At 40.0% G+C, this 25,991-nt stretch overlaps 1 protein-coding gene across 2 annotated transcripts in view; it reads left to right on the top strand.

Annotated features, from left to right (window-relative positions):
* Positions 1 to 25,991, top strand: part of LOC134346686 (uncharacterized) — a 140,154-nt gene that overhangs the window by 13,470 nt on the left and 100,693 nt on the right. For both annotated transcript variants that reach the window (XM_063048196.1, XM_063048195.1), the window contains exons 3-5: positions 18,231 to 18,491; positions 19,533 to 19,649; positions 23,340 to 23,441. In XM_063048196.1, coding sequence (XP_062904266.1) covers positions 18,482 to 18,491; positions 19,533 to 19,649; positions 23,340 to 23,441 — 229 coding nt within the window. In that variant the 5' untranslated portion in view covers positions 18,231 to 18,481. The remainder of the gene's footprint in view (positions 1 to 18,230; positions 18,492 to 19,532; positions 19,650 to 23,339; positions 23,442 to 25,991) is intronic.

Below are 25,991 nucleotides of genomic sequence, written 5' to 3'. Positions count from 1 at the left end.
TTACTTCCCTAGGATTCTTCCGATCCGAGAAGATGCTAAAGTGTATATCCGGAGCCCCTGCATCCTTCCCGCAGGGCATGAGGAAGACTGTGGGGGAAGTGAAGGTGTGTGGAGTTTTGGCATATGTGGATGACGGCCTAGAGCTTGGATTCGCCTGGGGGGACTATGAGGCGAGGTGAATGGCTGAGCCCGGGCGACAGAAGCGAAGTGTCAAATGTGGAGGAGTTTTTGGCTGGAGGAGTTTGGTGCAATGTGAGAAAAATGACCCAACATACCAGTTGAACTTCCTGGTGCTAGAACAGACGGTAGTGGACCTGGGGATGGAAACCCAGGTCGTCTTTCGGAATGAGACACAGGGGAGAGAGGGGATATGCACCGCTGAACTGAGTGCTCAGAAACGCAGGTCGGAGACGGAGTGCTGCTCTTGCGGGACGACCACTGCAGACTTGGAATTCACGCTCATCAAAGTGAAGGAGAAACGGAATTCCGAGCCGAAACTGCGGTCATGTACTGATGAATTAATCCAGCGCGACGAAACAATGAACCACCTCCGAAGGGATCAGCAGAAACTCAAGACGTTGATCCAGTAAAGATTGGAAGACTTACAAGTTGGGGAAGATCAAGGAAGTGTTCTGACTAAGGCCAACAGAAAACCGAGAGCCCAGGGAGGGGAGTTTGACTACACTCCCGAGGAGGTGAAGAAATGGAGGACAGATCTCGGAAAAGGGAGGCGGACGCTTGAAAGGAGCCGGAAGATGACTATCGACGGTTTAAATGAAGTGGAAAAACTGAAAGTTGACCTGGAAGAAGTCATCAGGAGGAAAAAAACTGGAGGCAGAACATCCTTTAACTGCTGCTTTTCAGGTTGGGGTGGAAGAAGCTGGTGGGGTAGCTGTGTCCCAGATTGAGATGGCCAAGAACAGTGAGTCAGAACTGCTGAGGCTGTGGTGAGAGTTGAAGGAGTCATCGAAGAAGCTGACGTCTCGACTGCAGGAGGCTGAAGGGGTAGCCCCGGATAAATGCTTCAGTTTGGAGAAACTCAAACTGCAGCTACCGATCGAGGGAATGAGGAAGAATACGGAATCGAAGGATGATGTGCTGGACATGTGGTGCATGCTGCCTTTTGCTAACTTCCTCGTGATTGAGGAAGAGACCTTTGTCCCTTCTCCCACTGAGTCAGGTGTAGTGGAGAGGGCTAGCTGTGGGCAGCCTGGGTTACAGCAGGACCCGGAAGGAAAAGAAGCGGGGCCCCGGACACAGGACTGGGGGCTCCGAGCTGTAGTGGTGGCATGAGTGACAGAGGAGTTGGCAAACAGACCCGAGGTATCCCTAGTAGTGTCTGAGCCTTTTGGGTTTAGGTGAGGGGGTACGGAGGTCTCGGAGGGTTAAGAAGCTCCCAGATAGGTTGGCCTATGTAGCGCCCGTGGGGCGGGCGGTAAGTCCACTGTTTGGGGAGCAATGTCACTGTGTGAATCTGGATTGAGTTTTTGTGTAGGTAGGACTGGTTGGCGAGTTATTTAGAAGTCATGAGGACATGACTTTATTTGGTGGGGGGAGGGTGTAAGGGGTTTCTTTTTTTTTGTCACTGCGTAGTCTTATTAAAATGGCTTCTTTGTTATGTTATAATTGAATTGGCTTCTTTGTTATGTTAACTGCTGAGAAAGTCCTCCAGCTAGCAGTTTGTTTGGAGTATGTTATTGATAAGAAGACGTTATGAACCAATTGGGATAGATATTATTCCTTCTGTGTGTTTGTAAGATATTGTGATGCGCGAGTTTTTGGCCGAAGGCGAGAGAGAGAGAGACAGAGGATGGACCAGGTGCTGTGAGTCCACTAATGGGGTCGGACTCCGAGCAGGAGTCCGGGGTCCAGGGTGTTTGGCGAGGAGACGGAGACGGACTCATATGGAGCGTCTGGTCGACCACCGTTGTTGGTCCCAGGCGGCAAGTCGAGGTGGTCCGAGGGGTCGCAGGGTGAAGAAGGAGGGTCCTGAGCTCCAACTGTTTGTGCACGAAGAGATTGAACTTTGATAAGTGTGGCGCCTTTTATTTTCCTTTTATATTTTATTCTCTATAATTATATAGTTCCAGAAATATCTATAAACTGTAATTCATTTAATCGTATCTGGTGTATTGTCTGTTATTTGGGCAAGGTGGGGTACATCACACAGCATCCACACAAACTATTACCCAGTTTGGCGGGGCCGAGGGCTGTTTCCCTAGACGACAGCGAGCTGAGCGACCCTGAGGCTGGCCAGGAGGGCTACAATTTTTACACCTAAATATCTAAAGGAATCTGTGGCTTTGAAAGGAGTATTCTCATATATAGTAACAGATTCATTTAAAGGAAACAGTTCACTTTTACTAAAATTTATTTTATATCCTGAACAATCTCCAAATTCATTTGATAATTTTAGCAAGGCAGGAATAGATTCCTCGGGATTGGATATATAGACCAGTAAATCGTCAGCGTAAAGAGAAATCTTATGAATGGTCTCATTCACAAAAACCCCTTAAATATCTTTAGCTTCACAAAGAGCAATAGCAAGGGGTTCTAATATTAAATTAAATAACAAAGGACTTAATGGACAACCTTGCCTTGTCCCCCGTGAAAGCTGAAAAAAGGGGATCCACAGTTATTAGTAATAACAGTAGCAATAGGAGTTTTATATATCATTCTAATCCAATTATTAAAATTGACACAAAGCCAAATTTCTCTAAAACATTAAATAAATATTTCTATTGGACTCGATCGAACACATTTTCAGCACCCAAAGAAACGACACATTGTGGAGTTTTAAAAGAGTATGAATATATAATGTTAAATAATCTCTGAACATTTGAAAAGGAATAACGACCCATTATAAAGCCTGTTTGATTTTTAAAAATAATTTTACCCAAAATATTCTCCAACTGATTGGCCATTATCTTTAACAAAATCTTAGCATCGACATTCCATAATGATATAGATCTATATGAGGCACAATTAGTAGGATCTTTATCCTTTTTAAGAATTAAAGAAATAGAAGCATCATAAAAAGTAGAGTGTAAATCACCTTTCACAAACGAATCCTTAAACATTTCCAACATATACGGAGAAAGCAATTTTCCAAATTTTAAATAAAATTCTACAGGATAGCCATCAAGTCCAGGGGCCTTACCAGAATGCATTGAAAAAATAGCTTTATGAATTTCAGCTTCAGTAATTTGGGCATCAAGAGTTTTTTGATCCTCAACAGAAATTTGAAGAAAAGCAATCATTTGTTAGAAAGCATTCATTTTAGAAGAATAACTATATGTTATAATTATGTGGTTTTTGTTAGTTTTTCAGTCTTGGTCTGTCCTGTGTTTTTGTGATATCACACCGGAGAAATATTGTATTATTTCTTAATGCATGCATTACTAAATGACAATAAAAGAGGACTGTGTGTCCTCATAATCTAATCTACTAGAAATTGAGATTTATAAAGATCAGTATAAAAATCTTGAAAAATCTTATAAATTTATTCCCAAGCCAGGGTACCATCTTTTCTACGGATTTTCAAAACTTGCCTTTTAGCTCTAGCCATTTTTAATTGAGATGCAAGCAGTTTGTTATTTTTATCTCCAAACATATAAAATTGGCTCTTTAGCTTAAGCAAGTAACCTTCAATAGGATAAATTAATAATAACTTATATTGTGATTGAAGTTCCACCCTTTGTTTGAATAAATCAATACTAGGGGAGATTGCATAAATTTTAACTAAGTCTTTAATTTGTTTTGAAATCTTATCTAATTCTATTTTAGTCTGTGTTTAAGCTTAGCTGAATAAGAAATGAACTGACCACGTAAAAATGCTTTAAATGTATCCCTTATGGTTAATTTGGATGTACTCCCTATATCATTAAAAAGAAAAAAATCTTTTATCTGGGTTTCAATGAAGCTGACAAAGTCAGAGTTCTGCAATAATGTCTGAGACAGGCGCCATGGTGGGTGGGCAAGATTGACATCATCAAATTCAAAAGACAAGCTCAGAGGCGCATGATCAGATATAGCAATAGCATCATATTCACAATTCTTAACACTAGGCAAGAAGCAAGGATCATCTATAATATAATCGATCCTCAAATATTTTTTATAAACATGTGAGAAAGAAATATTCTCTGTCATCAGGGTGTAAATATCTCCATAGTTCAATCAATCCAAAATCGGTCAAAAAAGAGTTAATAAGTGACGCAGAGCGATTTGGACGTCGCTGATTGGTTGAGATCTTGTCGATCAAAGGATTTAAACAACAGTTAAAATCCCCATCCATTATCAACATATATTCATTTAAATCAGGCAGTAAAGCAAATACCTTTTTTAAAAAAGGATCATCTAAGTTTGGACCGTACAAATTGACCAAAACAACCTTTCTGTTACAGATTACTCCTTTAACAATTAAAAATCTACCATTAGAATCTGACTTAATATCCTCTTGAGTAAATATATTGGATTTAATAAAGATGGACACTCCCTTTGTTTTACTCTGAGACGTGGAGTGAAATTGCAAACCTCTCTACCGTCCAAAAAATCTATTTTGATCTCCCACCCTGATATGTGTCTCTTGGGCAAAATTTATATCAGGTTGGAATCGGTTATTAATTTTAAAAGTCTTTTTTCATTTGATAGGATGATTACAACTACATACATTCCAACTTATTACATTAATCCGTTTAAATACCATACTATAATTTTATTCTACTTTACACATGCGCAGAGCACATATCAATACAGGATGATCAAAAATGGCAGCGATGAAGAATACAACCACATAAAAATTACGCATGCTCCAGAACCACCCAATGGGAAATAACCCCCAACTCTGACCCCACCTCCCTCCCCCCATAGCCTGAAAAAAAGCAGGCACCCTATGATAGAATACGAAGCCAAGGACTGCTCAGTCTGCTCAAAACAATTTTTTTAAAGATTCTCTCTCCCTCCCCCAGTTAAAAAAAAACGAAACCCACTGACCTTTTGAGAGGAACAACAAAGTCTCAACAAAGGAAGGTGTTTACATTGCAGCATCTACAAGCTATCCCATGTTTATATTTAATTTTTTTTAAACAAGAAAGAACCAAAAAAAGTTATCTCTTAAAAAGAAAAAAACAGTACCATCTTAATTTTAACATTAAATCCCTAAAAAAGCATTAAATTCAATTATAAGACACTATAATATTTTATTATATGAAAACATACTAATATATTGAAAAGAAATTTTTAAAAAAAGGATTTATTAAGATCTAAAATATATTATCTCGAAAAACCTAAGCATAGTGTTTAATAACAGATCAACACAGTTTGAAAGAAGCAAAACAGCAAAAAAAAGTTAATAGCATATTTAATCCAACTAAATTTTCAAAAATATTAACGAGTAATATTATATAAGTAATTGAACCCTCCCCTAAATATATATATAAAAAAAATATATATAGTCGGAAAAGCTACCAATTAATTAATTAAGAAAGAAAAAAAAACATCAACCAGATATTAGGTCAAAGGAACAAGTCCCTTTATCTTCCTTTTCTCAGTCAAATGTCCGAATAACCATTTAAACAGTCATGCTTGAACCATAGATCTTCTTTCCAAAAAAACCAATGATATGCAATAAATAACAAATCCCCTTATCTTCTGTTAATAGTCTCTCAACGAAATGCCCAAGTAACTTCATAGATCTTCTTTCCGAAATGCCAATAATATACAGATAACGTCTTCCAGGCAGTTCATATGGCAGTTGCTCTTTCTATAGTAGGCGGCTGTGATAATATGGTAGGAAATAAGGTATGAAAAAGCTTACCAAAGTAAGCAGTTAAATCTCCATCTTCAGCTCCTTCCTGCAGCCCAACAATTCGTATATTCCTTCAGCGAGACCTAGTTTCAAGGTCTATAATCTTATTTGGATATCTTTCCAAACGAGTTGTAGTTTCAAGCAATTTTCGCTTAGTTATCCTCAATACCTCTTCATGTGTAATAACTTGAGTTTCCAGGTCTTTAAGTTTTCCCAGAAATAACTTCATCTCATTACTTTTCTTTTCTAGTTGGTCTTTAATTGAACCATTCTGATCTTTAATCGAATTCAATGTCCGAACCATATCTTCATCTCATGGTGGCATTTCATCAGATCTTTCCATTTGCATCTTTCCTTTCCCATTGCCTGTATCACTAGGTTCAGACAAGTTCTTCCCACTCCTCATAGACATAGACATAGGCATAATATTCCCCTTCAAGAATCAGCAAATAAAAATTTTAAATTAGAAGTTTAAACTAGGGGGAAAAGAACAAAACTGGGAGCAGCACAAACTGGAATGCTGCTATTCCATTCACAGACAGACGCAGTCTCTCTTACTGTTTTCTTTGAAGAGAATACACTAGATGGCACTTCTAGACTTATTATTTGGGATGCATTCAAGGCTCATATTAGAGGCCAAATTATTTCCTTTACAGCAAGTATTAAGAAAAAAGCAAATAAGGAGAGAACTGATTTAGCAAATCAGCTGAAACATTTAGATCAAAAATATGCTTCTGATCCAGATCCTGTCTTATATAAAAGACGTGTGAAAGTTAAAACTAAATATGATCTGTTCTTAACTTACCCTGTTGAAACTCAACTTGTAAAAGATAAAAAAAGATAAAAGTCTATTTTTTGTTCATGGTGATAAAATGGGCAAACTTTTGGCTAATCAACTTAAAACTTTAACAGTTAAATGTCAAATTAAGGAAATCTCCAAAGCAAATGGTGATAAAACTTCTGATCAATTAGATTTAAGCAATAGTTTTAGAGAATTTTACTCTAAACTGTATAGTTCCTATTCCCCTGAAGCCAATTCTGCTATGAATAATTTTCTGGATCGTTTAAACATTCCCTCACTTTCTGAGGTTAATCGAAAATGGTTAGATCAACCTTTTTCTTCTGAGGAAATTGCCCGGGTTGTTCATTCTCTGAGATCGGAGAAGGTTCACAGTCCTGACGGATTTTCTGAAGAGCTCTACAAGGCTTTTGCTCATTTGCTTATTCCTCACTTGCTTTCTGCCCTTTCTGACTCTTAAATTAGGTAGGTTGCCACAATCTTTTTATGACGCCTCTATTTCACTTATTCTCAAAAACAATAAAGATCCTACTGGTTGCTCTTCCTACAGACCTATTTCTTTACTTAATGTTGACGCTAAAATTTTATCTAAACTTTTGGCTCATAGGATGAAAACATTCTGCTTTTTATTATCTCTGATGACCAGACCGGATTTATTAAAAATTGTTATTCTCATTTTAACATCCGTCATTTACTAAATGTTATTTATTCTCCCTCTAAAAAACTTTGGAATGCATGATTTCTTTTGATGCTGAGAAAGCTTTTGACTGGGTTGAATGGCATTATTTATTTAAAATATTAGAAAAATTTAAATTTGGGTCCAATTTTATTCAATGGATTAAATTACCTTATTTATCTCCCACTGCACAGGTTCTTACTAACTGTCAGAGTTCTAAACCATTTAATCTCCAATGTGGAACCAGACAAGGATGTCCTTTGAGTCCTTTGCTTTTTGATTTGGCTTCAGAGCCTTTAGCAATTGTGTTTCGTGAATCCGTTGATATCTCAGGTATTTTAAGGAGGGGTATCACTCATAAGTTGACGCTTTATGCTGATGATCTTTTGCTCTACATCTCTGTTGTGGAGTTCTGTCTACCCTCAATACTCTCTTTACTTTCTGAATTCAGTCAGTTCTCAGGATATAAACTTAATCTTCATAAGAGTGAATTTTTTCCTTTGAAAAATTTGGTATCAGTCAACTCTGACCTTCCTTTTAAAATTGTAAGAAATCAATTTACTTATTTGGGTATAACAATTACTAGGAATTATAAATTTCTTTTTCACGAAAACTTTATCACTCTTTTTGAATATGTTATAAAGGTACTATTAAATTTGTCTCCCCTTTCTTTATTGCTGATTGGACATATTAAATCTATTAAAATGAATATTTTGCCTAAATTTTTATACTTATTTCAAGCCCTACCTGTTTTTATTCCTAAATCCTTTTTTGACTCTTTAGATTCAATTATATCTTCTTACTTATGGAAGAATAAAACCCTCCCGATTAAACAAATTCCATCTTCAGAAAACTAAAAAAAAAATGGGGGATTAACCCTACCCAATTTTAGGTTTTACTACTGGGCAGTCAACAAACGCTACCTTACATTTTGTTTATACTACATTAATCGTGAAGACTGTCCGGTTTGGGTTTCTTCAGAAGTTAATTCTGTTGATAAATTTTCTATTATTTCTCTTCTTGGTTCTTCAATTCCTCTATCCTTAAGTAATTTAATCGATAATTATGTAGTTAAACATTCTCTGAGGATTTGGTTACAATTTAGAAAATTCTTTGGGTTATTTGGTTTTTGCACTATCTAGTCCCATTTTTTCTAATTTTTTTTTAAACCTTCTTTGATTGATGTAGTTTTAAAAACGTGGAATAAACTAGGCATTAAATGTTTGCAGGATCTGTTTGTGGAGATAGTCTTTCCTCATTTGATCAACTATCTATTAAATATAATCTTCGTAAAGCTCACTTTTTTAGATATTTACGAATTAGAGACGACTTGAATTCTCAACTTGATACATTTCCTAAGTGTCCAGATAAGAATTTAATTGATACAATTTTTACTTTTTCACAATAGATCTATTTCTAATATTTATAGTATGTTGTTGGCAATGAGAAACATTCCATTAGACAAAATTAAAAACCTCTGGGAACAAGACCTACAGATTTCAATTGATGAGGATACTTGGAATGAAATTTTTAAACTTGTTCACATCTCTTCGTTATGTGTGCGTCACTCTCTTTTACAATTTAAAGTGGTTCATAGAGCCTATATGACTAAAGATAAGCTCTCTCGTTTTCACTCAGATTTTTCTCCATACTGTAATAGGTGTAATGTCGAAGGGGCTTCTCTAATTCATATGTTTTGGTCCTGTCCGCGGCTTGATAAATTTTGGAAGGAAGTATTTCAAACTTTCTCGGAGCTTTTTAAAGTAAACTTTAAACCCAACCCTCTGACTGCCTTGTTTGGCATTGTTGGAGGAAATGATTTTACTCTTAAACTGAACGATTTGCATATTTTGGCTCTTATTTTTCTTTTAGCCAGACAAGTTTTGTTGCTTGAATGGAAAGATGCCGCTCCGCCTGCTCATGCACATTGGTAGATTAATGTTATGTCATGTTTAAATCTAGAGAAGATCAGGTGTTCTATTTCTATACCTAGACAAGATTTTTTCCCATTATGGGGAACTTTTTGGAACTACTTTCACAATTTGCGATTTGTTCAGCAATGATGATGGTTATTATATATTTGAATTTACGACTATATGTCAGAAATTTTTTTTTCTTTTAACCAAACAGCTGTTTTTGTCTCTCTCTTTTTTTGTTTTGTTATGGGGTTTTGATTTTGCTTCAGATTAGACTAAAATATACCTTTTCAATATTATGGTTAATTTATAGGGCATTCAATGTTTATGGTTAATTTATAGCTATGGGGCTTTTCAATCTTGTTTCTGTTTCCATAATATCATAATGTATTTTGTATTCATCTGTGCAAGTAATTAATAAAAATTTGAAAAAGTAAGATTAGTGTGGGAAATGGGGAAAGGGGCCTGACATGATGGTGAAAGAAACTTCAATAACAATGATAATAAATAAAAGAAGATTAAATTTATTTATGAAGCACTTTTCACACAGATGATGTAGTTCAAAGTTGTTTGCAATGAGATAAAAGTACAAATATGAAAAATAAAATAAAAATAAACGTAAATAAAAGACAAAACGATGTTCATCAAAAGCAAGGTTAAATAAAAAGATTTTAAGCTCTCATTTAAAAGTGTCAACTGAGTCTGCATCCCCTTTAGATTTAGGTATCAAATTCCACCACTTAGGGCATAGTTTAAAAAAGCTGACCTGCTCATTTTCTTCTGAGGAGATTTTTTTTTAATTTAAGAGGCTGGTGGAAGAAAACCTGAGAGCTTGCACAGGATAATGAAAGAAAAGTGATTTTGTGATGTACTCTGGTCACAAACCGTTAAGAGTTTTAAAAACAGGGAAGACAAGATTAATATTAACTTTAAAAGATGCAGAAAGATCCTGGAGCTGCCAAATTCCACCCCACCAAATTTTTATTTGTATGTTTATGTGGGATAAAACCATTGTCTGCACTGGGAAGTCAGCAATGTTACAAACCCCATTTCCAGAAAAGTTGGGATATTTTCCAAAATGCAATAAAAACAAAAATCTGTGATATGTTAATTCATGTGAACCTTTATTTAACTGACAAAAGTACAAAGAAAAGATTTTCAATAGTTTTACTGACCAACTTAATTGTATTTTGTAAATATACACAAATTTAGAATTTGATGGCTGCAACACATTCAACAAAAGTTGGGGCAGAGGTATGTTTACCATTGTGTTATATCACCTTTCCTTTTAATAACACTTTTTAATCGTTTTGGAACTGAGGATACTAATTGTAGTAGATCTGCAATTGGAAATTTTGTCCATTCTTGCTTGATATAAGACTTCAGCTGCTCAACAGTCCGTGGTCTCCGTTGTCTGATTCTCCTCTTCATGATGCGCCATACATTTTCAATAGGAGATAGATCTGGACTGGCAGCAGGCCATTTAAGCACATGCACTCTGTTTCTACCCGTGCAGAATGTAATCTGGCATTGTCCTGCTGAAATAAGCATGTATGTTCCGGGAAGAGACGTCGCACCATTATTCCCAGATCTCTCTGTTCTACAGCATTCTTCAATGCCCTACCATTTACCCTGTATGTCCTATTTTGATTAATCCTACTAAAATGCAGCACCTCACATTTTTCAGCATTAAACTCCATTTGCCATCTTTCAGCCCACTCTTCTAACTGGCCTAAATCTCTCTGCAAGCTTTGAAAACCTACTTCATTATCCACAACACCACCTATCTTAGTATCATCTGCATAGTTACTAATCCAATTTACCACCCCATCATCAAGATCATTAATATATATGACAAACAACATTGGACCCAGTACAGATCCCTGAGGCATACCGCTACACACCGTCCTCCAATCTGACACACAGTTATCCACCACCACTCTCTGTCATCCCCCATCCAGCTACTGCTGAATCCATTTTACTACTTCCATATTAATGCCTAACGATTGAACCTTCCTAACCAACCTTCCGTGTGGAACCTTGTCAAAGGCCTTACTGAAGTCCAAATAGACAACATCCACTGCTTTACCCTTGTCAAATTTCCTAGTAACTTCATGAAAAATTTCAATAAGATTTGTCAAACATGACCATCCACGCACAAATCCATGTTGACTGTTCCTAATCAGACCCTGTCTATCCAGATAATTACAAACCCCATTTCCAGAAAAGTTGGGATATTTTCCAAAATGCAATAAAAACAAAAATCTGTGATATGTTAATTCACGTGAACCTTTATTTAACTGACAAAAGTACAAAGAAAAGATTTTCAATAGTTTTACTGACCAACTTAATTGTATTTTGTAAATATACACAAATTTAGAATTTGATTCCTGCAACACACTCAACAAAAGTTGGGACAGAGTTAAAATAATATTGAAAAGTGCACAGAATATTCGAGTAACACCGGTTTGGAAGACTCCACGTTAAGTAGGCTAATTGGTAGCAGGTGAGGTATCATGACTGGGTATAAAAGTAGCGTCCATCAAAGGCTCAGTCTTTGCAAGCAAGGATGGGTCGTGGCTCACCCCTTTGTGCCAAAATTCGTGAGAGAATTGTTAGTCAGTTCAAAAGGAACATTTCTCAACGCAAGATTGCAGAGAATTTAGGTCTTTCAACATCTACAGTACATAATATTGTGAAAAGATTCAGAGACTTCTCAGTGCGTAAAGTGCAAGGTCGGAAACCACTGTTGAATGCGCGTGATCTTCGTGCCCTCAGGCAGCACTGCCTAAGGAACTGTCATGCTACTGTGACAATTATAGCCACCTGGGCTCGGGAGTACTTTGGAAAACCATTGTCACTCAACACAGTCCGTCGCTGCATCCAGAAATGCAACTTGAAACCGTATTACGTAAGGAGGAAGCCATGCATCAACTCTATGCAGAAACGCCGGCGAGTTCTCTGGGCCCAAGCTCATCTCAGATGGACCGAAAGACTGTGGAACGGTGTGCTGTGGGCAGATGAGTCCACATTTCAGCTAGTTTTCGGAAAAAATGGGCATCGAGTTCTCCGTGCCAAAGATGAAAACGACCATCCAGATTGTTATCAGCGAAGGGTGCAAAAGCCAGCATCTGTGATGGTATGGGGGTGCATCAGTGCCCAAGGCATGGGTGAATTGCATGTATGTGAAGGTACCATTGACTCTGAGGCGTATATTAGGATTTTAGAGAGACATATGTTGCCATCAAGGTGACGTCTCTTCCCAGGACGTCCATGCTTATTTCAGCAGGACAATGCCAGACCACATTCTGCACGGGCTACAACAGCATGGCTTTGTAGACACAGAGTGCATGTGCTTGACTGGCCTGCTGCCAGTCCAGATCTATCTCCTATTGAAAATGTATGGCACATCATGAAGAGGAGAATCAGACAACGGAGACCACGGACTGTTGAGCAGCTGAAGTCTTATATCAAGCAAGAATGGACAAAATTTCCAATTGCAGGTCTACTACAATTAGTACCCTCAGTTCCAAAATGATTAAAATGTGCTATTAAAAGGAAAGGTGATATAACACAACGGTAAACATGCCTCTACCCCAACTTTTGTTGAGTGTGTTGCAGCCATCAAATTCTAAATTTGTGTATATTTACAAAATACAATTAAGTTGGTCAGTAAAACTATTGAAAATCTTTTCTTTGTACTTTTGTCAGTTAAATAAAGGTTCACGTGAATTAACATATCACAGATTTGTTTTTATTGCATTTTGGAAAATATCCCAACTTTTCTGGAAATGGGGTTTGTATTATCAGAATCTTTTCCATTCTGTTTAATAATTCCAGGTACTGAGATAAGGACTAGAATTTTGGGAAACTGACCAGGGAGGAAGATGGAGGATATAAAAAGAATTAAGATTTGTGTTTCTGTTTATGGTTTTGAAATACATACAATGCTCACAATGATCATATTAATTTTGTTGTTTAAACCCTGCTTCTGACATAAACATTCGGGCCCTGGAGAAGGTGATCAATGAGAAATATTTCGAGCCTGAAAGATAAAAAGGCAACAAACCTGACAATGTTCTCTGAAGTAACAAGACCAGAATCTTATTGAAAAGACTGAGATGTCAGTGTATCGATGTTCCCTGTGCAGATGGGTCACTGGTGGGTCAAAATGCACTAAAGGAGTGTGAGGGAGGGGGTAATTCCACAGCCTATTAAATGTACACCTTCCCCTTCCTCCTGAGGTGCCGTGTCTAATTGTTTCCACGGCAGTGCCCGTTTCATTGATTTCAATGTCTATTCGTCATGACAAAAGTCTGTAAAGTATTTCCATGTGTGAGGCTGCTCTGTCCCACTGGGAAAACAGCAAGAGTTCTTGGAGCTGGTGGTAATTCTGGGATGAAAGGTGGTGATGAATCAACATTTAGGAGGGAGACTGAATATCAGTCTGAGTGGTGCCACAGCAATAACCTCCTCCTCAATGTCAGCAAGACCAAGCACCTGATTACTGACTTCAGGAGGAAACCAGAGGTCCATGAGCCATTCCCATCAGAGGATCAGAGTCGGAGAGGGTCAACAACTTTAAATTCCTTGGTGTTATCATTACAGAGGACTTGTGCTGGGCGCAGCAGTTAAGTGTAAAATGAAGAAGGCACAGCAGTGCTTCTACTTCCTTTGGAATTTGTGGAGATTCATGTGACACCTGAAAATATGACAGATGGGTGGTGGAGAGTATATTGACTGGTTGCGTCATAGCCTGGTATGGAAACACCAAAGCCCTTCAACAGAAAATCCTCCAAAAAATAGTGGATATGTCCCAGTCAATCATGGGTAAAACCCTCCCCACCATTGAGCACATCTACATGGAACGTTGTTGCAGGAAAGCAGTATCCATCATCAGGGACCCCCACCACCCAGGTTATGCTCTCTTCTCATTGCTGCTATCAGGATGAAGGTATGGGAGCCTCAGGATGCACACCACCACATTCAGAAACAGGTTTTACCCCTCAACCATCAGACTCTTGAATCAAAGTGGAGTGTAAGAAGATGGATGATTGGGAAGCTTTTAAAATCCAACAAAAGGCAACTGAAAAGCTACATGAAAGGAAAAGATGAGGGCAGACTAGCCAATAATATAAAGCAGGACACCAAAAGCTTTTTCAGTTATATAAAGAGTAAAAGGGAGGTGAGAGTTGATATTGGTCCACTGGAAAGTGATGCCGGTGAAGGAGACAAAGAAATGGCAGATGAACTTAATTGGTACTTTGTATCTGTCTTCACTGTGGAAGACACTAGCAGTGTGCCAGAGGTCCGTGAGTGTTACTGCTATTACAAAGGAAAAAGTGCGTGGCAAAGTGAAAGGTGTTAAGGTGGATAAATCACCTGGACCAGATGGACTACATCCCAGAGGCCTGAGAGAGGTTGCTGAAGAGATAACGGATGCATTGCTCATGATCTTTCAAGAATCACTTGATTCTGGCATGGTCCCAGAGGACCAGAAGATTGCAAATGTCACTCCACTCTCTAAGACCATAAGATATAGGAGCAGAAGTAGGCCATTTGGCCCCTTGAGTCTGCTCTGCCATTCAATCATGTGCTGATACAATTCTTCCAGTCATCCCCACTCTCCTGTCTTCTCCCCATATCCTTTGATGCCCTGATTAATAAAGAACCTAACTATCTCTGCCTTATATACACCCAGTGACTTGGCCTCCACAGTTGCTCATGGCACAAAATTCCACAAATTTACCACCATCTGACTAAAGTAATTAATCCGCATCTCTGTTCTAATAGGTCGTCCTTCAATTCTGGAGTTGTGCCCTTTGTCATGGACTCGCCTATCATGGGAAATAACTTTGCCATGTCTAATCTGGTCAGGCATTTTAACATTCAGAATGCTTCTATGAGATCCCCCTTATTCTCCTGAACTCCAGGGAATACAGCTCAAGAGCTGCCAGACGTTCCTCATACGGGAACCCTTTCATTCCTGGAATTGTTCCCGTGAGTCTTCTCTGAACCCTCTCCAATGTCAGTATATCCTTTCTAAAATAAGGAGCCTAAAACTGTGCAAAATACTCCAAGTGTGGTCTCATGAGTGCCTTATAGAGCCTCAACATCAAATCCCTGCTGTTGTATTCTTTACCTCCAGAAATGAATGCCAACATTGCACTTGTTTTCTTCACCACCGACTAAACCTGGAGGTTAAACTTTAGGGTATTCTGCACAAGAACTCCCAAGTCCCTTTGCATCTCTGCAATTTGAATTCTTTCCCCATCTAAATAATTGCCCGTTTATTTCTTCCACCAAAGTGCATGATCATACACTTTCCAACATTGTATTTCATTTGTCACTTCTTTGCCCGTTCCCGTAAACTATCTAAGTCTCTCTGCAGGCTCTCTGTTTCCTCAATACTACCTGCTCCTCGACCGATCTTTGTATCATCAGCAAATTTAGCCACAAATCGATTATCCCATAGTCCAGATCATTGACATACATCATAAAAAGCAGCGGTCTCAACACCAAACCCTGTGGAACTCCATTGGTAACCACAGCCAGCCAGAATAGGATCCCTTTATTCCCACTCTCTGTTATCTACTGATCAGCCAATGCTCCACCCATGCTAGTAACTTCCCTGTAATTCCATGGGCTTATATCTTGCTAAGCAGCCTCATAAGCAGCATCTTGTCAAAGGCCTTCTGAAAATCCAAGTACACCACATCTACTGCATCTCCTTTGTCTACCCTGCTTGTAATTTCCTCAAAAAATTGCAGTAGATTAGTCAGGCAGGATTTCCCTTTCTGAAAACCATGCTGGCTTTTGCCTATCTTGTCATATGCCTCTAGATACTCCGTAATCTCATCCCTAACAATCGATTCCAACAACTTCCCAACCACTGATGTCAGACTAACAGGTCTATAGTTTCCACTCTGCTGCCTGCCACCCTTCTTAAATAGCGGAGTAACATTTGCAATTTTCTAGTCATCCAGAACAATGCCAGAGTCTATCAATTCCATCAGGTGCAGGAGTTCTATCCACCCTCAGACCATTAAGCTTCCTGTGTACCTTCTCAGTTGTAATTTTCACTGCACATACTTCACTTCCCTGACACTCTTGAATGTTCGGTATACTGCAGATGTCTTCCACTGTGAAGACCGATGCAAAATACGCATTCAGTTCTTCTGCCATCTCAGCATCACTCATTACAATACCTTCAGCGTCATTTTCTATTGGTCCAATATCTCCCCTCAACTCCCTTTACCCTTCTATGTACTTAAAAGAGCTTTCAGTATCTTCTTTGATATTACTCGCCAGCTTACTTTCATAATTCATCTTTTCCTTCCTAATGACCTTCTTAGTTTCCTTCTGCAAGTTTTTAAGAGCTTTCCAATCCTCTATCTTCCCACTAGCTTTGGCTTCCTTGAATGCCCTCTGTTTTGCTTTTATTTTGGCTCTGACTTCACTGGTCAGCTACAGTAGTGTCCTTCATCCATTTATATTTGGAATATATCTGCCTTGCACTTTCCCCATTTTTCATTTTTCAAACTCTAGCCATTGCTGCTCTGCTGTCCTTCCTGCTAGTGCCCTTTCCAGACAATTTTGGCCAGTTCCCCTTCAGAAGGGAGCAAGAAGGCAAAAGAAACGATATTGTAGTCCAATTTGCCGAACCTCAGTGATTGGGAACGTGTTGGAGTCTATTATTAAGGATGAGGTTTTGAGGTATTTGGAGACTAATGGTAAAATAAGTCAAAGTCAGCATGGTTTCATGAAGGGATATCTTCCCTGACAATTTTGTTAGAGTTCTTCGAGGAAGTAACAAGCAATGTGGACAAAGGAGAGGCAGTGGATGTCATTTGCTTGGATTTTCAGAAGGCATTTGATAAGGTACCACAAATAAGGTTGTTTAACATGATAAAATCCTATGGTGTTACAGGAAAGATTCAGCAATGGATAGCAGAATGGCTGGGAGGCAGGAGGCAGTGAGTGGGAATAAAAGAGGCCTTTTCTGGTTGGCTGCTGGTGATGAGTGGCGTTCCTGGGGGTGGGAGGTCGGTATTGGGACTGCTTCTTTTCACATTGTTTGTCAGTAATTTAGATAATGGATTGATGGCTTTGTGACAAAGTTTGCAGATGATACAAAGATCGTTGGAGGGGTAGATCGTGCTGAAGAAGCAATGTGCAGCAGGACTTTGACAAATTGGAAGAATGGGCAAAAAAGTGGCAGATGGAATAGAGTGTTTGGAAATGTATGATAATGCATGTTGGTAAAAGGAGCAATAGTGCAGACTATTATCTAAACAGGGAGAAGGTTCAAACATCACTTCCTGAGCCTCTCATTCATCTGTACCATCATCCTATTCCTGCTCTGACTGGCACGTCTATGAACTTGCAAATGAACATCTAAAACAGAGATGAAACAATTTTGAGTTTTTGCTTCCACAGCTCTGAAGAAGATCGTTTGGAATCTTTCAATATTTTTGGAGCAGAGGTAGATAGAACCTGGATAAGCAGAGAGGTGAACTGCTATCGTGGGAGATGGGAATATCTACCATCAGGTTAGCTGTGATCTTGTGCAATGGCAAAGCAGAAGAAGAAGAAGAAGAAGAAGAAGAAGAAGAAGAAATGCATTTAACTCCTGGTGGAGTCATTGGGGCACTGTCATGACAAGCTTTTTGCACCGATCTTTTTGGTGATTGCTCATCATGTGGCATTTCTTTAGCATTTCTTTTACGAGTTTGAGTTGCTAGCTTGATGCTCAACCTAGCACAGATGGAAAGCATGCAAGGGAGCCGGCCGGATTCAAACTCGGGACCTGTCACCCCAAAATCCAGCGCTGATGCCACTACACCACCAGACGGCTAAATGACAGAGCAGGATCGAGGTTTAACTGGCTTTTATTTCCATTGTTGTGTAAATATTTGGTGTGCAGAACCGACTGTGCTTTTGTACCTTTGTACTATCTGGGGCAATGCCACATGGTAAGATTGCATTCTACATCAAGATAGGAATATCATGGTTTCATATTCTCTCCTTTAGATGAGCTGTCAGAAGGTTCCATATTTACCAACATCGAATCACTGGGTTTCACGGTCGAGCTCACCTGTGTTGTCCTTGGAGATTCGAATGTGTATCAGTGGCAAAGGAATGGAGGGGAAATCTCCCAGCGTCACCAACTAACAGACGAAAACAGAACACTTGTTATCCCAAGCGCTTCATCTGAAGACTGTGGAGTGTACACCTGCATCACAGCCAATCCTGTCAGCTCCATCCAGACAAACTACACCTTAATGTTGCGAGGTGAGCTTCATTCATGAATGACATTTTGCAGTTAATATTTGTGACCACCTACCACTGGGGAGGCTATTGAATGCAGCCAATGCAAATCAGTGCTGTAGCAGAGAGAGGCAAAAGCTGAATTAATTGGGTTGACAGAATCCCAGAATATTTATAGCAGAGAAAGAATCTATTCAGCCTTTTAAGAATGGATTAGTTCTATCACTGAGCAAACTACTGAATCCTATTGCTCTGTTCTTTCCCCACAGCTCGGTAAATTCTTTCTTTCAGATAATTATCCAGCCCTCTTGTGAAATTACAGTTGAATATCCCTTCACTATTCCTGATGAAGAATTCTAGATCCTGTCCAACTACTGTGTATAAAAAAAATCTCCCAAGATATTTTTTGTTCTTCTCCCAATCACGTTCATTCCCACTCACGACTGGTTCTAGAAAGTTTCACTATGCCTTTCTTCCTCTTTATACCTCTATTCATGAAGGCAAAGATCTTGCTATTGTTGAAATACTTTCTTAACACTTTCTGCAGATCTCTTGTTGGTGTAACCCTTTTAGAATTGGCTCCTTGAGTTTGTATGCTCTTCTCAATCTTCCGACTCTTGGGATGGATCAAGAGGCAGATAATGCACTTCACCGATCAATTAGAACAAACTGCCCACATGTGCATTTGTGTAGCAGCCCCTAACATCAGATGGAAAGTAGCACCAGACTGTGTGGTGACACTTGCAGTCTGCCCTGCCCTCAGCACATCCTCAGGTTGTGTTGGTTGTTAATGCAAACAATACATTTCATTGTATGTTGTGATGTACATCTGATAAATAAATGAATCTGAATAATCCATTCCTGACTGGTATAACGATGCATTGTGATTAATGTTTCTCAGAGTAGAGTCAGTCGGTGTCAGTCTGGGTCACAGATTGGTGAGATTAGACGGGAGTTGGAACATTCCCGTCTCAGCAGGAAATTATGGAACGTTATGGTTGTTGCATCATTTGTCATCCACTGCCCATGAGATGTTTAATGATTTGAATTTAATTTTAATTTCAGGGCTTTCCATCAAAGATGTTACAATGATTGCTGCATTGACTGCAGGACAGGTGATTTCTGCAGCATCTCTTCATTCAGCCATGTTACCAGACCAGTGGAGGTGGAAAACTCTCGGAGGTATCTGTCATTGATTAATTTGCTCTTGCATGAACTTTCAGACACCACCCAGTAAACCTGAATGAACTTGAACATAAACAAGGGAAAGTGTGGGAAATGAATTCACCACCGACAAATTCCCCCCACTTCTCCTCTGACCCTGTGACCTGTGGGATGCAATTGCCCATTTTTCCCAGTTTTGAGGTGCTTTGCAGTGACACGGAATACCTGAAACAATCCTGGAGACACCTCTGACCAAACTGCAGAAGATATTTGGGAGAAGTGGCCATGAGAGGAGCTGTCTTCATTCACTCGTGTCTGCTGCATTGTGTTGTCTCATCTCACTGTGTCACCAAGTCTGTTTAGAGGTGGGACTGAGGGAAAGATGCCCTTTCATCCTGATGGTGGCTGTGCCTTTGGAAACAGGGACCTCTTTCACATAGAGGGCAGAGTTGTGATGGGAGTTCTACTCCCCATCTAGTGTCGGGGGGTTTGAGCAGTTGTCTCTCAGACCTGCTGGTGAGTGTACAGTACATGTGGCTCTTTCTTTCGGACTCGGTGTCAATTTCTCTTGGGTGTTTGCAAAAGTTTATTTTGAAAGAACCTCTCTTTCCAACGCAGTTTTCCAGATGGGACACCTCTGTCTCCCAGAACCAAAGAAGATGCAGCACCTGCTTTATTACCTTTTCCCTTTCCCCATTCCTGGCACACATATATCCCCTCCAGGTAAAGCAGTGAGTGACTTGTACTTCCAATTCTGTGTCCTCACAGCAGTTTCCTGCTCAATGGAGAAACCATTACAGGTTGTATGACCACTTTGCAGAACACCGAGGGTAACAGTGAGCTTCCAGTTGCCCATCACTTTAGTTTTCTAGCCACACACATCAAAGTTGCTGGTGAACGCAGCAGACCAGGCAGCATCTCTAGGAAGAGGGACAGTCGACGTTTTGGGCCAAGACCCTTCGTCAGGACTAACTGAAAGAAGAGCTAGTAAGAGATTTGAAAGTGGGAGGGGGAGAAGGAGATCCAAAATGATAGGAGAAGACAGGAGGGGGAGGGATGGAGCCAAGAGCTGGACAGGTGATAGGCAAAAGGGGATACGAGAGGATCATGGGACAGGAGGTCTGGGAAGAAAGACAAGGGAGAGGGGGGGGACCCAGAGGATGGGCAAGGGGTATATTCAGAGGGACAGAGGGAGAAAAAGGAGAGAGAGAGAAATAATATTTCCTTTTCCTTCAAATCTCTGCACAAATGCTGCTGTATTGCAGAATACCTCCAGCATTTTCTATGATACACTCAGTGACAACTTTATCAGCTGCCTCCTGTACCTAACAAAGTGGCCACTGAGTGTGTATTCGTGGTCTTCTGCTGCTGTAGCCCATCCACTTCAAGGTTCGACATGTTGTCTGTCAAAGATATTCTGCTGCACACCACTGTTGTAACACGTGGTTATTTGAATTACTGTCACCTTCCTGTCAGCTTGATACAGTCTGGCCATTCTCTGACAAAACGTTTTCATCCTCAGAACTGTCACTCACTGGATGTTTTATTTTGCATTTTGGACCATTCTCTGTAAACTCTAGAGACTGTTGTGCATGACAATCTCAGCTGATCTGCAGTTTCTGAGATACCGAAACCACAATCATTCCACAGTCAAAGTCACTTGGATCACATTTCTGCCCTATTCTAGTGTTTGGTCTGAACAACAATTGAGCCTCATGACAATGTTTGCATGTTATTATACATTGAGTTACTGCCACATGCTTGGCTGATTAGATATTCACATTAATGAACAGGTGTACAGGTGTACCTAATAAAGTGGCCACTAAGTGTATTTCAGATTCTCAACACATGGGGTTTTCCAGTCACTATATTGTTTTGGACACATTCAAGACATTGTGTTCAGCTCCAGTCACCAGGCAACTGGATGGATTTGAATGACCAGACAGTGATGTTGCCATGGCTGAGCTGCAGGATTTTGTTTTTATTTAAATGCAGAGAGGTGACAATGGGAGATTTCAAAGTAGGAAGATCAATATCTGAGGAAAAGGAACCATTAACAATGTCAGTTAACATTTGCCCTGGAAGAGAAGTTGGAGTGAAGAGGATCAGTTGAGCAAGAAGGGGCAGGATTAGAACGGGGATGGTACATCAAAGTTGAAAGTACATTTATTATCAAAGTATGTGTACAATATACAACATTGAGATCCATCTCCTTACAGACAGCCAGAAAACAAAGACACACAATAGAACCCATTAAAAAGACTGTCAAATGCCCGATGTGTAGAAAAAAATCCAGACAATCAAATTAAACAGATAACATTCAGAACTGAAGTTGATGAAAGTGAGTCCACAGACACGAAGCCTGACACAGACACATGGTGGCTTTGTAGATAAACTGAAATTAAAACTGAGATGGGACAGAATCTCGTGAGAGAGAGATGCAATTTCAACACCAGGGCAACAGGAACATTTGTCAACATAGATCCAGTGGGCAAAGGGATGGGAGGGAACCACAGAGACAGGTGGACAGTCTCAGTCACACCCATCTATGGGCATCTAACATGTTGTTGGGCAAAATTACAGAGAGAAGAGCAAATCAGGGATTATTCTTGCACTTCAGGTTAATCTTTGAACAGATAATTTAGTGAAGGGGACGAAGACCGATGATGTTGAATCAGGTGCAGCTGGATCTGATGGTTTAGAACAGTTCTCACCAGGGACATTTACTGTTACACACATAAAAGTTGCTGGTGAACGCAGCAGGCCAGGCAGCACCTCTAGGAAGAGGTACAGTCAATGTTTCGGGCCGAGACCCTTCGTCAGGACTAACTGAAGGAAGAGATAGTAAGAGATTTGAAAGTTGGAGGGGGAGGGGGAGATCCAAAATGATAGGAGAAGACAGGAGGGGGAGGGATGGAGCCAAGAGCTGGACAGGAGATTGGCAAAGGGGATATGAGAGGATCATGGGACAGGAGGCCCAGGGAGAAAGAAAAGGGGGAGGGGGGGGAAAACCAGAGGATGGGCAAGGGGTATAGTGAGGGGGACAGAGGGAGGAAAAGGAGAGAGAGAAAAATAATGTGTGTGTATATAAATAAATAACGGATGGGGTACGAGGGGGAGGTGGGGTATTAGCAGAAGTTTGAGAAGTTAATGTTCATTATACACCTTGTCCATCCTCTGGTTCCCCCTAACCTTTTCTTTCTCCCTAGGCCTCCTGTCCCATGATCCTCTCATATCCCTTTTGCCAATCAACTGTCCAGCGCTTGGCTCCAACCCTTCCCCTCCTGTCTTCTCCTATGATTTCGGTTCTCCCCCTCCCACTTTCAAATCTCTTACTAGCTCTTCTTTCAGTTGGTCCTGACGAAGGGTCTCAGCCCGAAACGTCGACTGTACCTCTTCCTAGAGATGCTGCCTGGCCTGCTGCGTTCACCAGCAACTTTTATGTGTGTTTCTTGAAATTCCAGCGTCTGCGGATTTCCTCGTGTTTACATTTACTGTTATGTCTTTTACATTTGGGGAGATGCGATGGAGGGTTTGCCATTGGTAACAACTGGGGTGAGAGAGTAACAGTTAAAGTGGGGTTAAGGGTGGAATTGTGATTTCTCCCTGGGGTGCTAGCATTGGTTGATGACCAGAATGGCCTAGAGTGTCATAATCAATCTGCATTGATTGTTAACAGCTTTCATATTCCTTTTTATTTCTCCACAGGACGTTTGGGATATACATTTTATTTTCTAAGCCTGCAGATTTGTAATACTTTGTCACTTACAGCCATGTACACGGCGTTAATGTATTGGTTTGTGGTTGAAGGTACGTAATCAATACTCTTATGATTCACAATTGTTTCATTCACAATTATTTAATGTAGCTTCCTTGTACACAAATGTTAAGGAAAACAAGGTAATTATTATTCTGGAATGATGCAGCTAAATAATAATATTTTAATAATAATGATAATATTCACCAGAACTCTTGGACTGATGTGGAAACAGATCAACCCTAATCCCGAGGGGCTGCTGATGTGCCGGATTTGATTGAGGTTTAAATGCGTTCATACAATGATATCACAGTGTCAGCACACAGAGACCAGTAGTTTATTGTCTCTGGGTTAGTTTCCTGGAGTCTCTACCCAGTTCCCATCATGAGAGATTCCAGTGGAATGCTCAATATCACCCTCTCAGGACAAGATGAGGGGAGTAACTACAGGACCCACATCCCCCAAACCAGTGTGAGGGAAGTGTTGCATTTTCAGAAGTCTGGTCTTGGCCATTTAAACAAGTGATGGGGACTTCAGACGGTGTTACTGAGGCTACATTTACTCACTGAGAGGAGACCATGTCAGGTAGTCAGGAGCATCTCCAAGTTCCAGTCTAATGACACTGCAGTTTCCCGACAGGAGGATGTTGCACAGGGAATGACATCACCAGTGTTGTGGATGTGGAAACCCCACTAGGGTGTGAGGATGACCACTGTACACAGCACACTATTGAATTTCTGTGGAGGGCATTTCCACTCTGGAAAAAGTAAAACACTGAATCAAAACGGTGCTTTGTAAGGGAGTTTCTGTGGTAACGTTTCTCAGTCCCAACGTGTGGAAATAGCTTCCATCTACCATTAATATCTTGAAAACTCCAATTACACCTGAGTAAACTGCAGGGAATGCAGTCCTAGTCTGTGTAATCTCATAATTTAACACTCCAGTACACCTCTGCCTTTGGATGAGACATGAAACCAAGCAACCACTTATGTTCCCTGGGAGAATGTAACGGATCACCTGGTGCTATTTCCTAGAGCGAAACAAAGTTCTCACCAGTATCCAAGAAAACAATTCTCCCAACCAGCGTCACTAAAGCAGATTTAGCTTGGTCGTCAGGGGCAGAGGTGACAATGGCTGACAAATAGTGTACTGCAGTGATTGGTGCTCAGCCCCCTGTTGTTTGTCATTCACATTAACGATTTGAACAAAAATGTAGGTGACACGATTAGTAAGTCCATGAATAGCAGCAAAATTGGTGTGATAGTGGACAGTGAAGAAAGTTGTCTAAGTATAGAACAAGACCAAGATCATCTGTGTCAGTGGGCATAGGAATGGAGATGGTAATTAACTGAGGACAAGTACATAGTTCCCTGGAAGTGGTGACACAGACAGACAGGATTGTAAAGAAGGTGAATGTTGTGCTTGCCTTCATCGGTAGGGCATTGAGTACAAGGTTTGGACGTCACGTTACAACTGTACTATCTTTAGTCAGGCCACACCAGGAGTGATCTGTTCCAATCTTGTAGATATAAATAAATATTATGTAAATAAATATAATCATAGATGAATATTACATAATCAGAATTAGATTTATTAACACCAACATGTGTCATGAAATTTGTTAACTTAGCAGCGACAGTTCAATGCAATACATAATACACTGTATAGAAGAAAAAAATAATCATAAATAACTAAATCAATTACAGTATATATATATTTAATAGATTAAAAATTGTGTAAAAAAACAGAAATATTATATATTTAAAAAGTGAGGTTGTGTTCAAGGACTCAATGTCCATTGAGGATTCGAATGGCAGGGGGGAAGAAGCTGTTCCTGAATCGCTGAGTGTGTGCCTTCAGGCTTCTGTACCTCCTACCTGATGGTAACAGTGAGAAAAGGGCATGCCCTGGGTGCTGGAGGTCTTTAATAATGGACGCTGCCTTTCTGAGACACTGCTCCTTGAAGATGTCCTGGGTACTTTGTAGGCTGGTACCCAAGATGGAGCCGATTAAACTTACTACCCTTTGCAGCTTCTTTCGGTCCTGTGCAGTAGCCCCCACCCCTCCAATACCAGACAGTGATGCAGCCTGTCAGAATGTGATTAGACTAGAAAGAGTGCAGAAAAGATTTACCAAGATGGTGGGCAGAGTTGAAGTAGATTTTCCTTGTGGCTCCCATTCACAGAATTTGTCTGAATTGTTCAGTCTATGTACATCAGTGAATAGATATGCAGAGTGAAAGCAGCTGTCAGAAACACTCCTGTTTCCTTCCTCTGTTCTCCATCTGATGTTCCAACACAAACATCTGGAGTGATGGAGCTGGTGACAGTGACTGACATGTCTGAGTGTTCGATGAATGCCATGTACAGCTTTTTCCTCTCTGATGGACTGTTGACCACATCATGAAATGAGGGAAATTAGATTGCAATCACATTGCATGCAGCCAGTGAGGAATATCCACCAGTGAAGAATTGGCACCGAGCTCCAGTTATGAACAACAGATGCTACAGAAACTGGTCAGAATTGGAATGGAAATTTCAGCAACTTTATGTGAAATTTATGGGATTCTCCATCATCAACTGTTGTGGATGTTGGGAGAAAGA

The sequence above is a fragment of the Mobula hypostoma genome, chromosome 5 (genome assembly GCF_963921235.1).
Source record: "Mobula hypostoma chromosome 5, sMobHyp1.1, whole genome shotgun sequence".
Classification (NCBI taxonomy): Eukaryota; Metazoa; Chordata; class Chondrichthyes; order Myliobatiformes; family Myliobatidae; genus Mobula; species Mobula hypostoma.
Note: the sequence above shows the minus strand (reverse complement) of the source record. Positions and strands in the feature narration are given on the sequence as shown.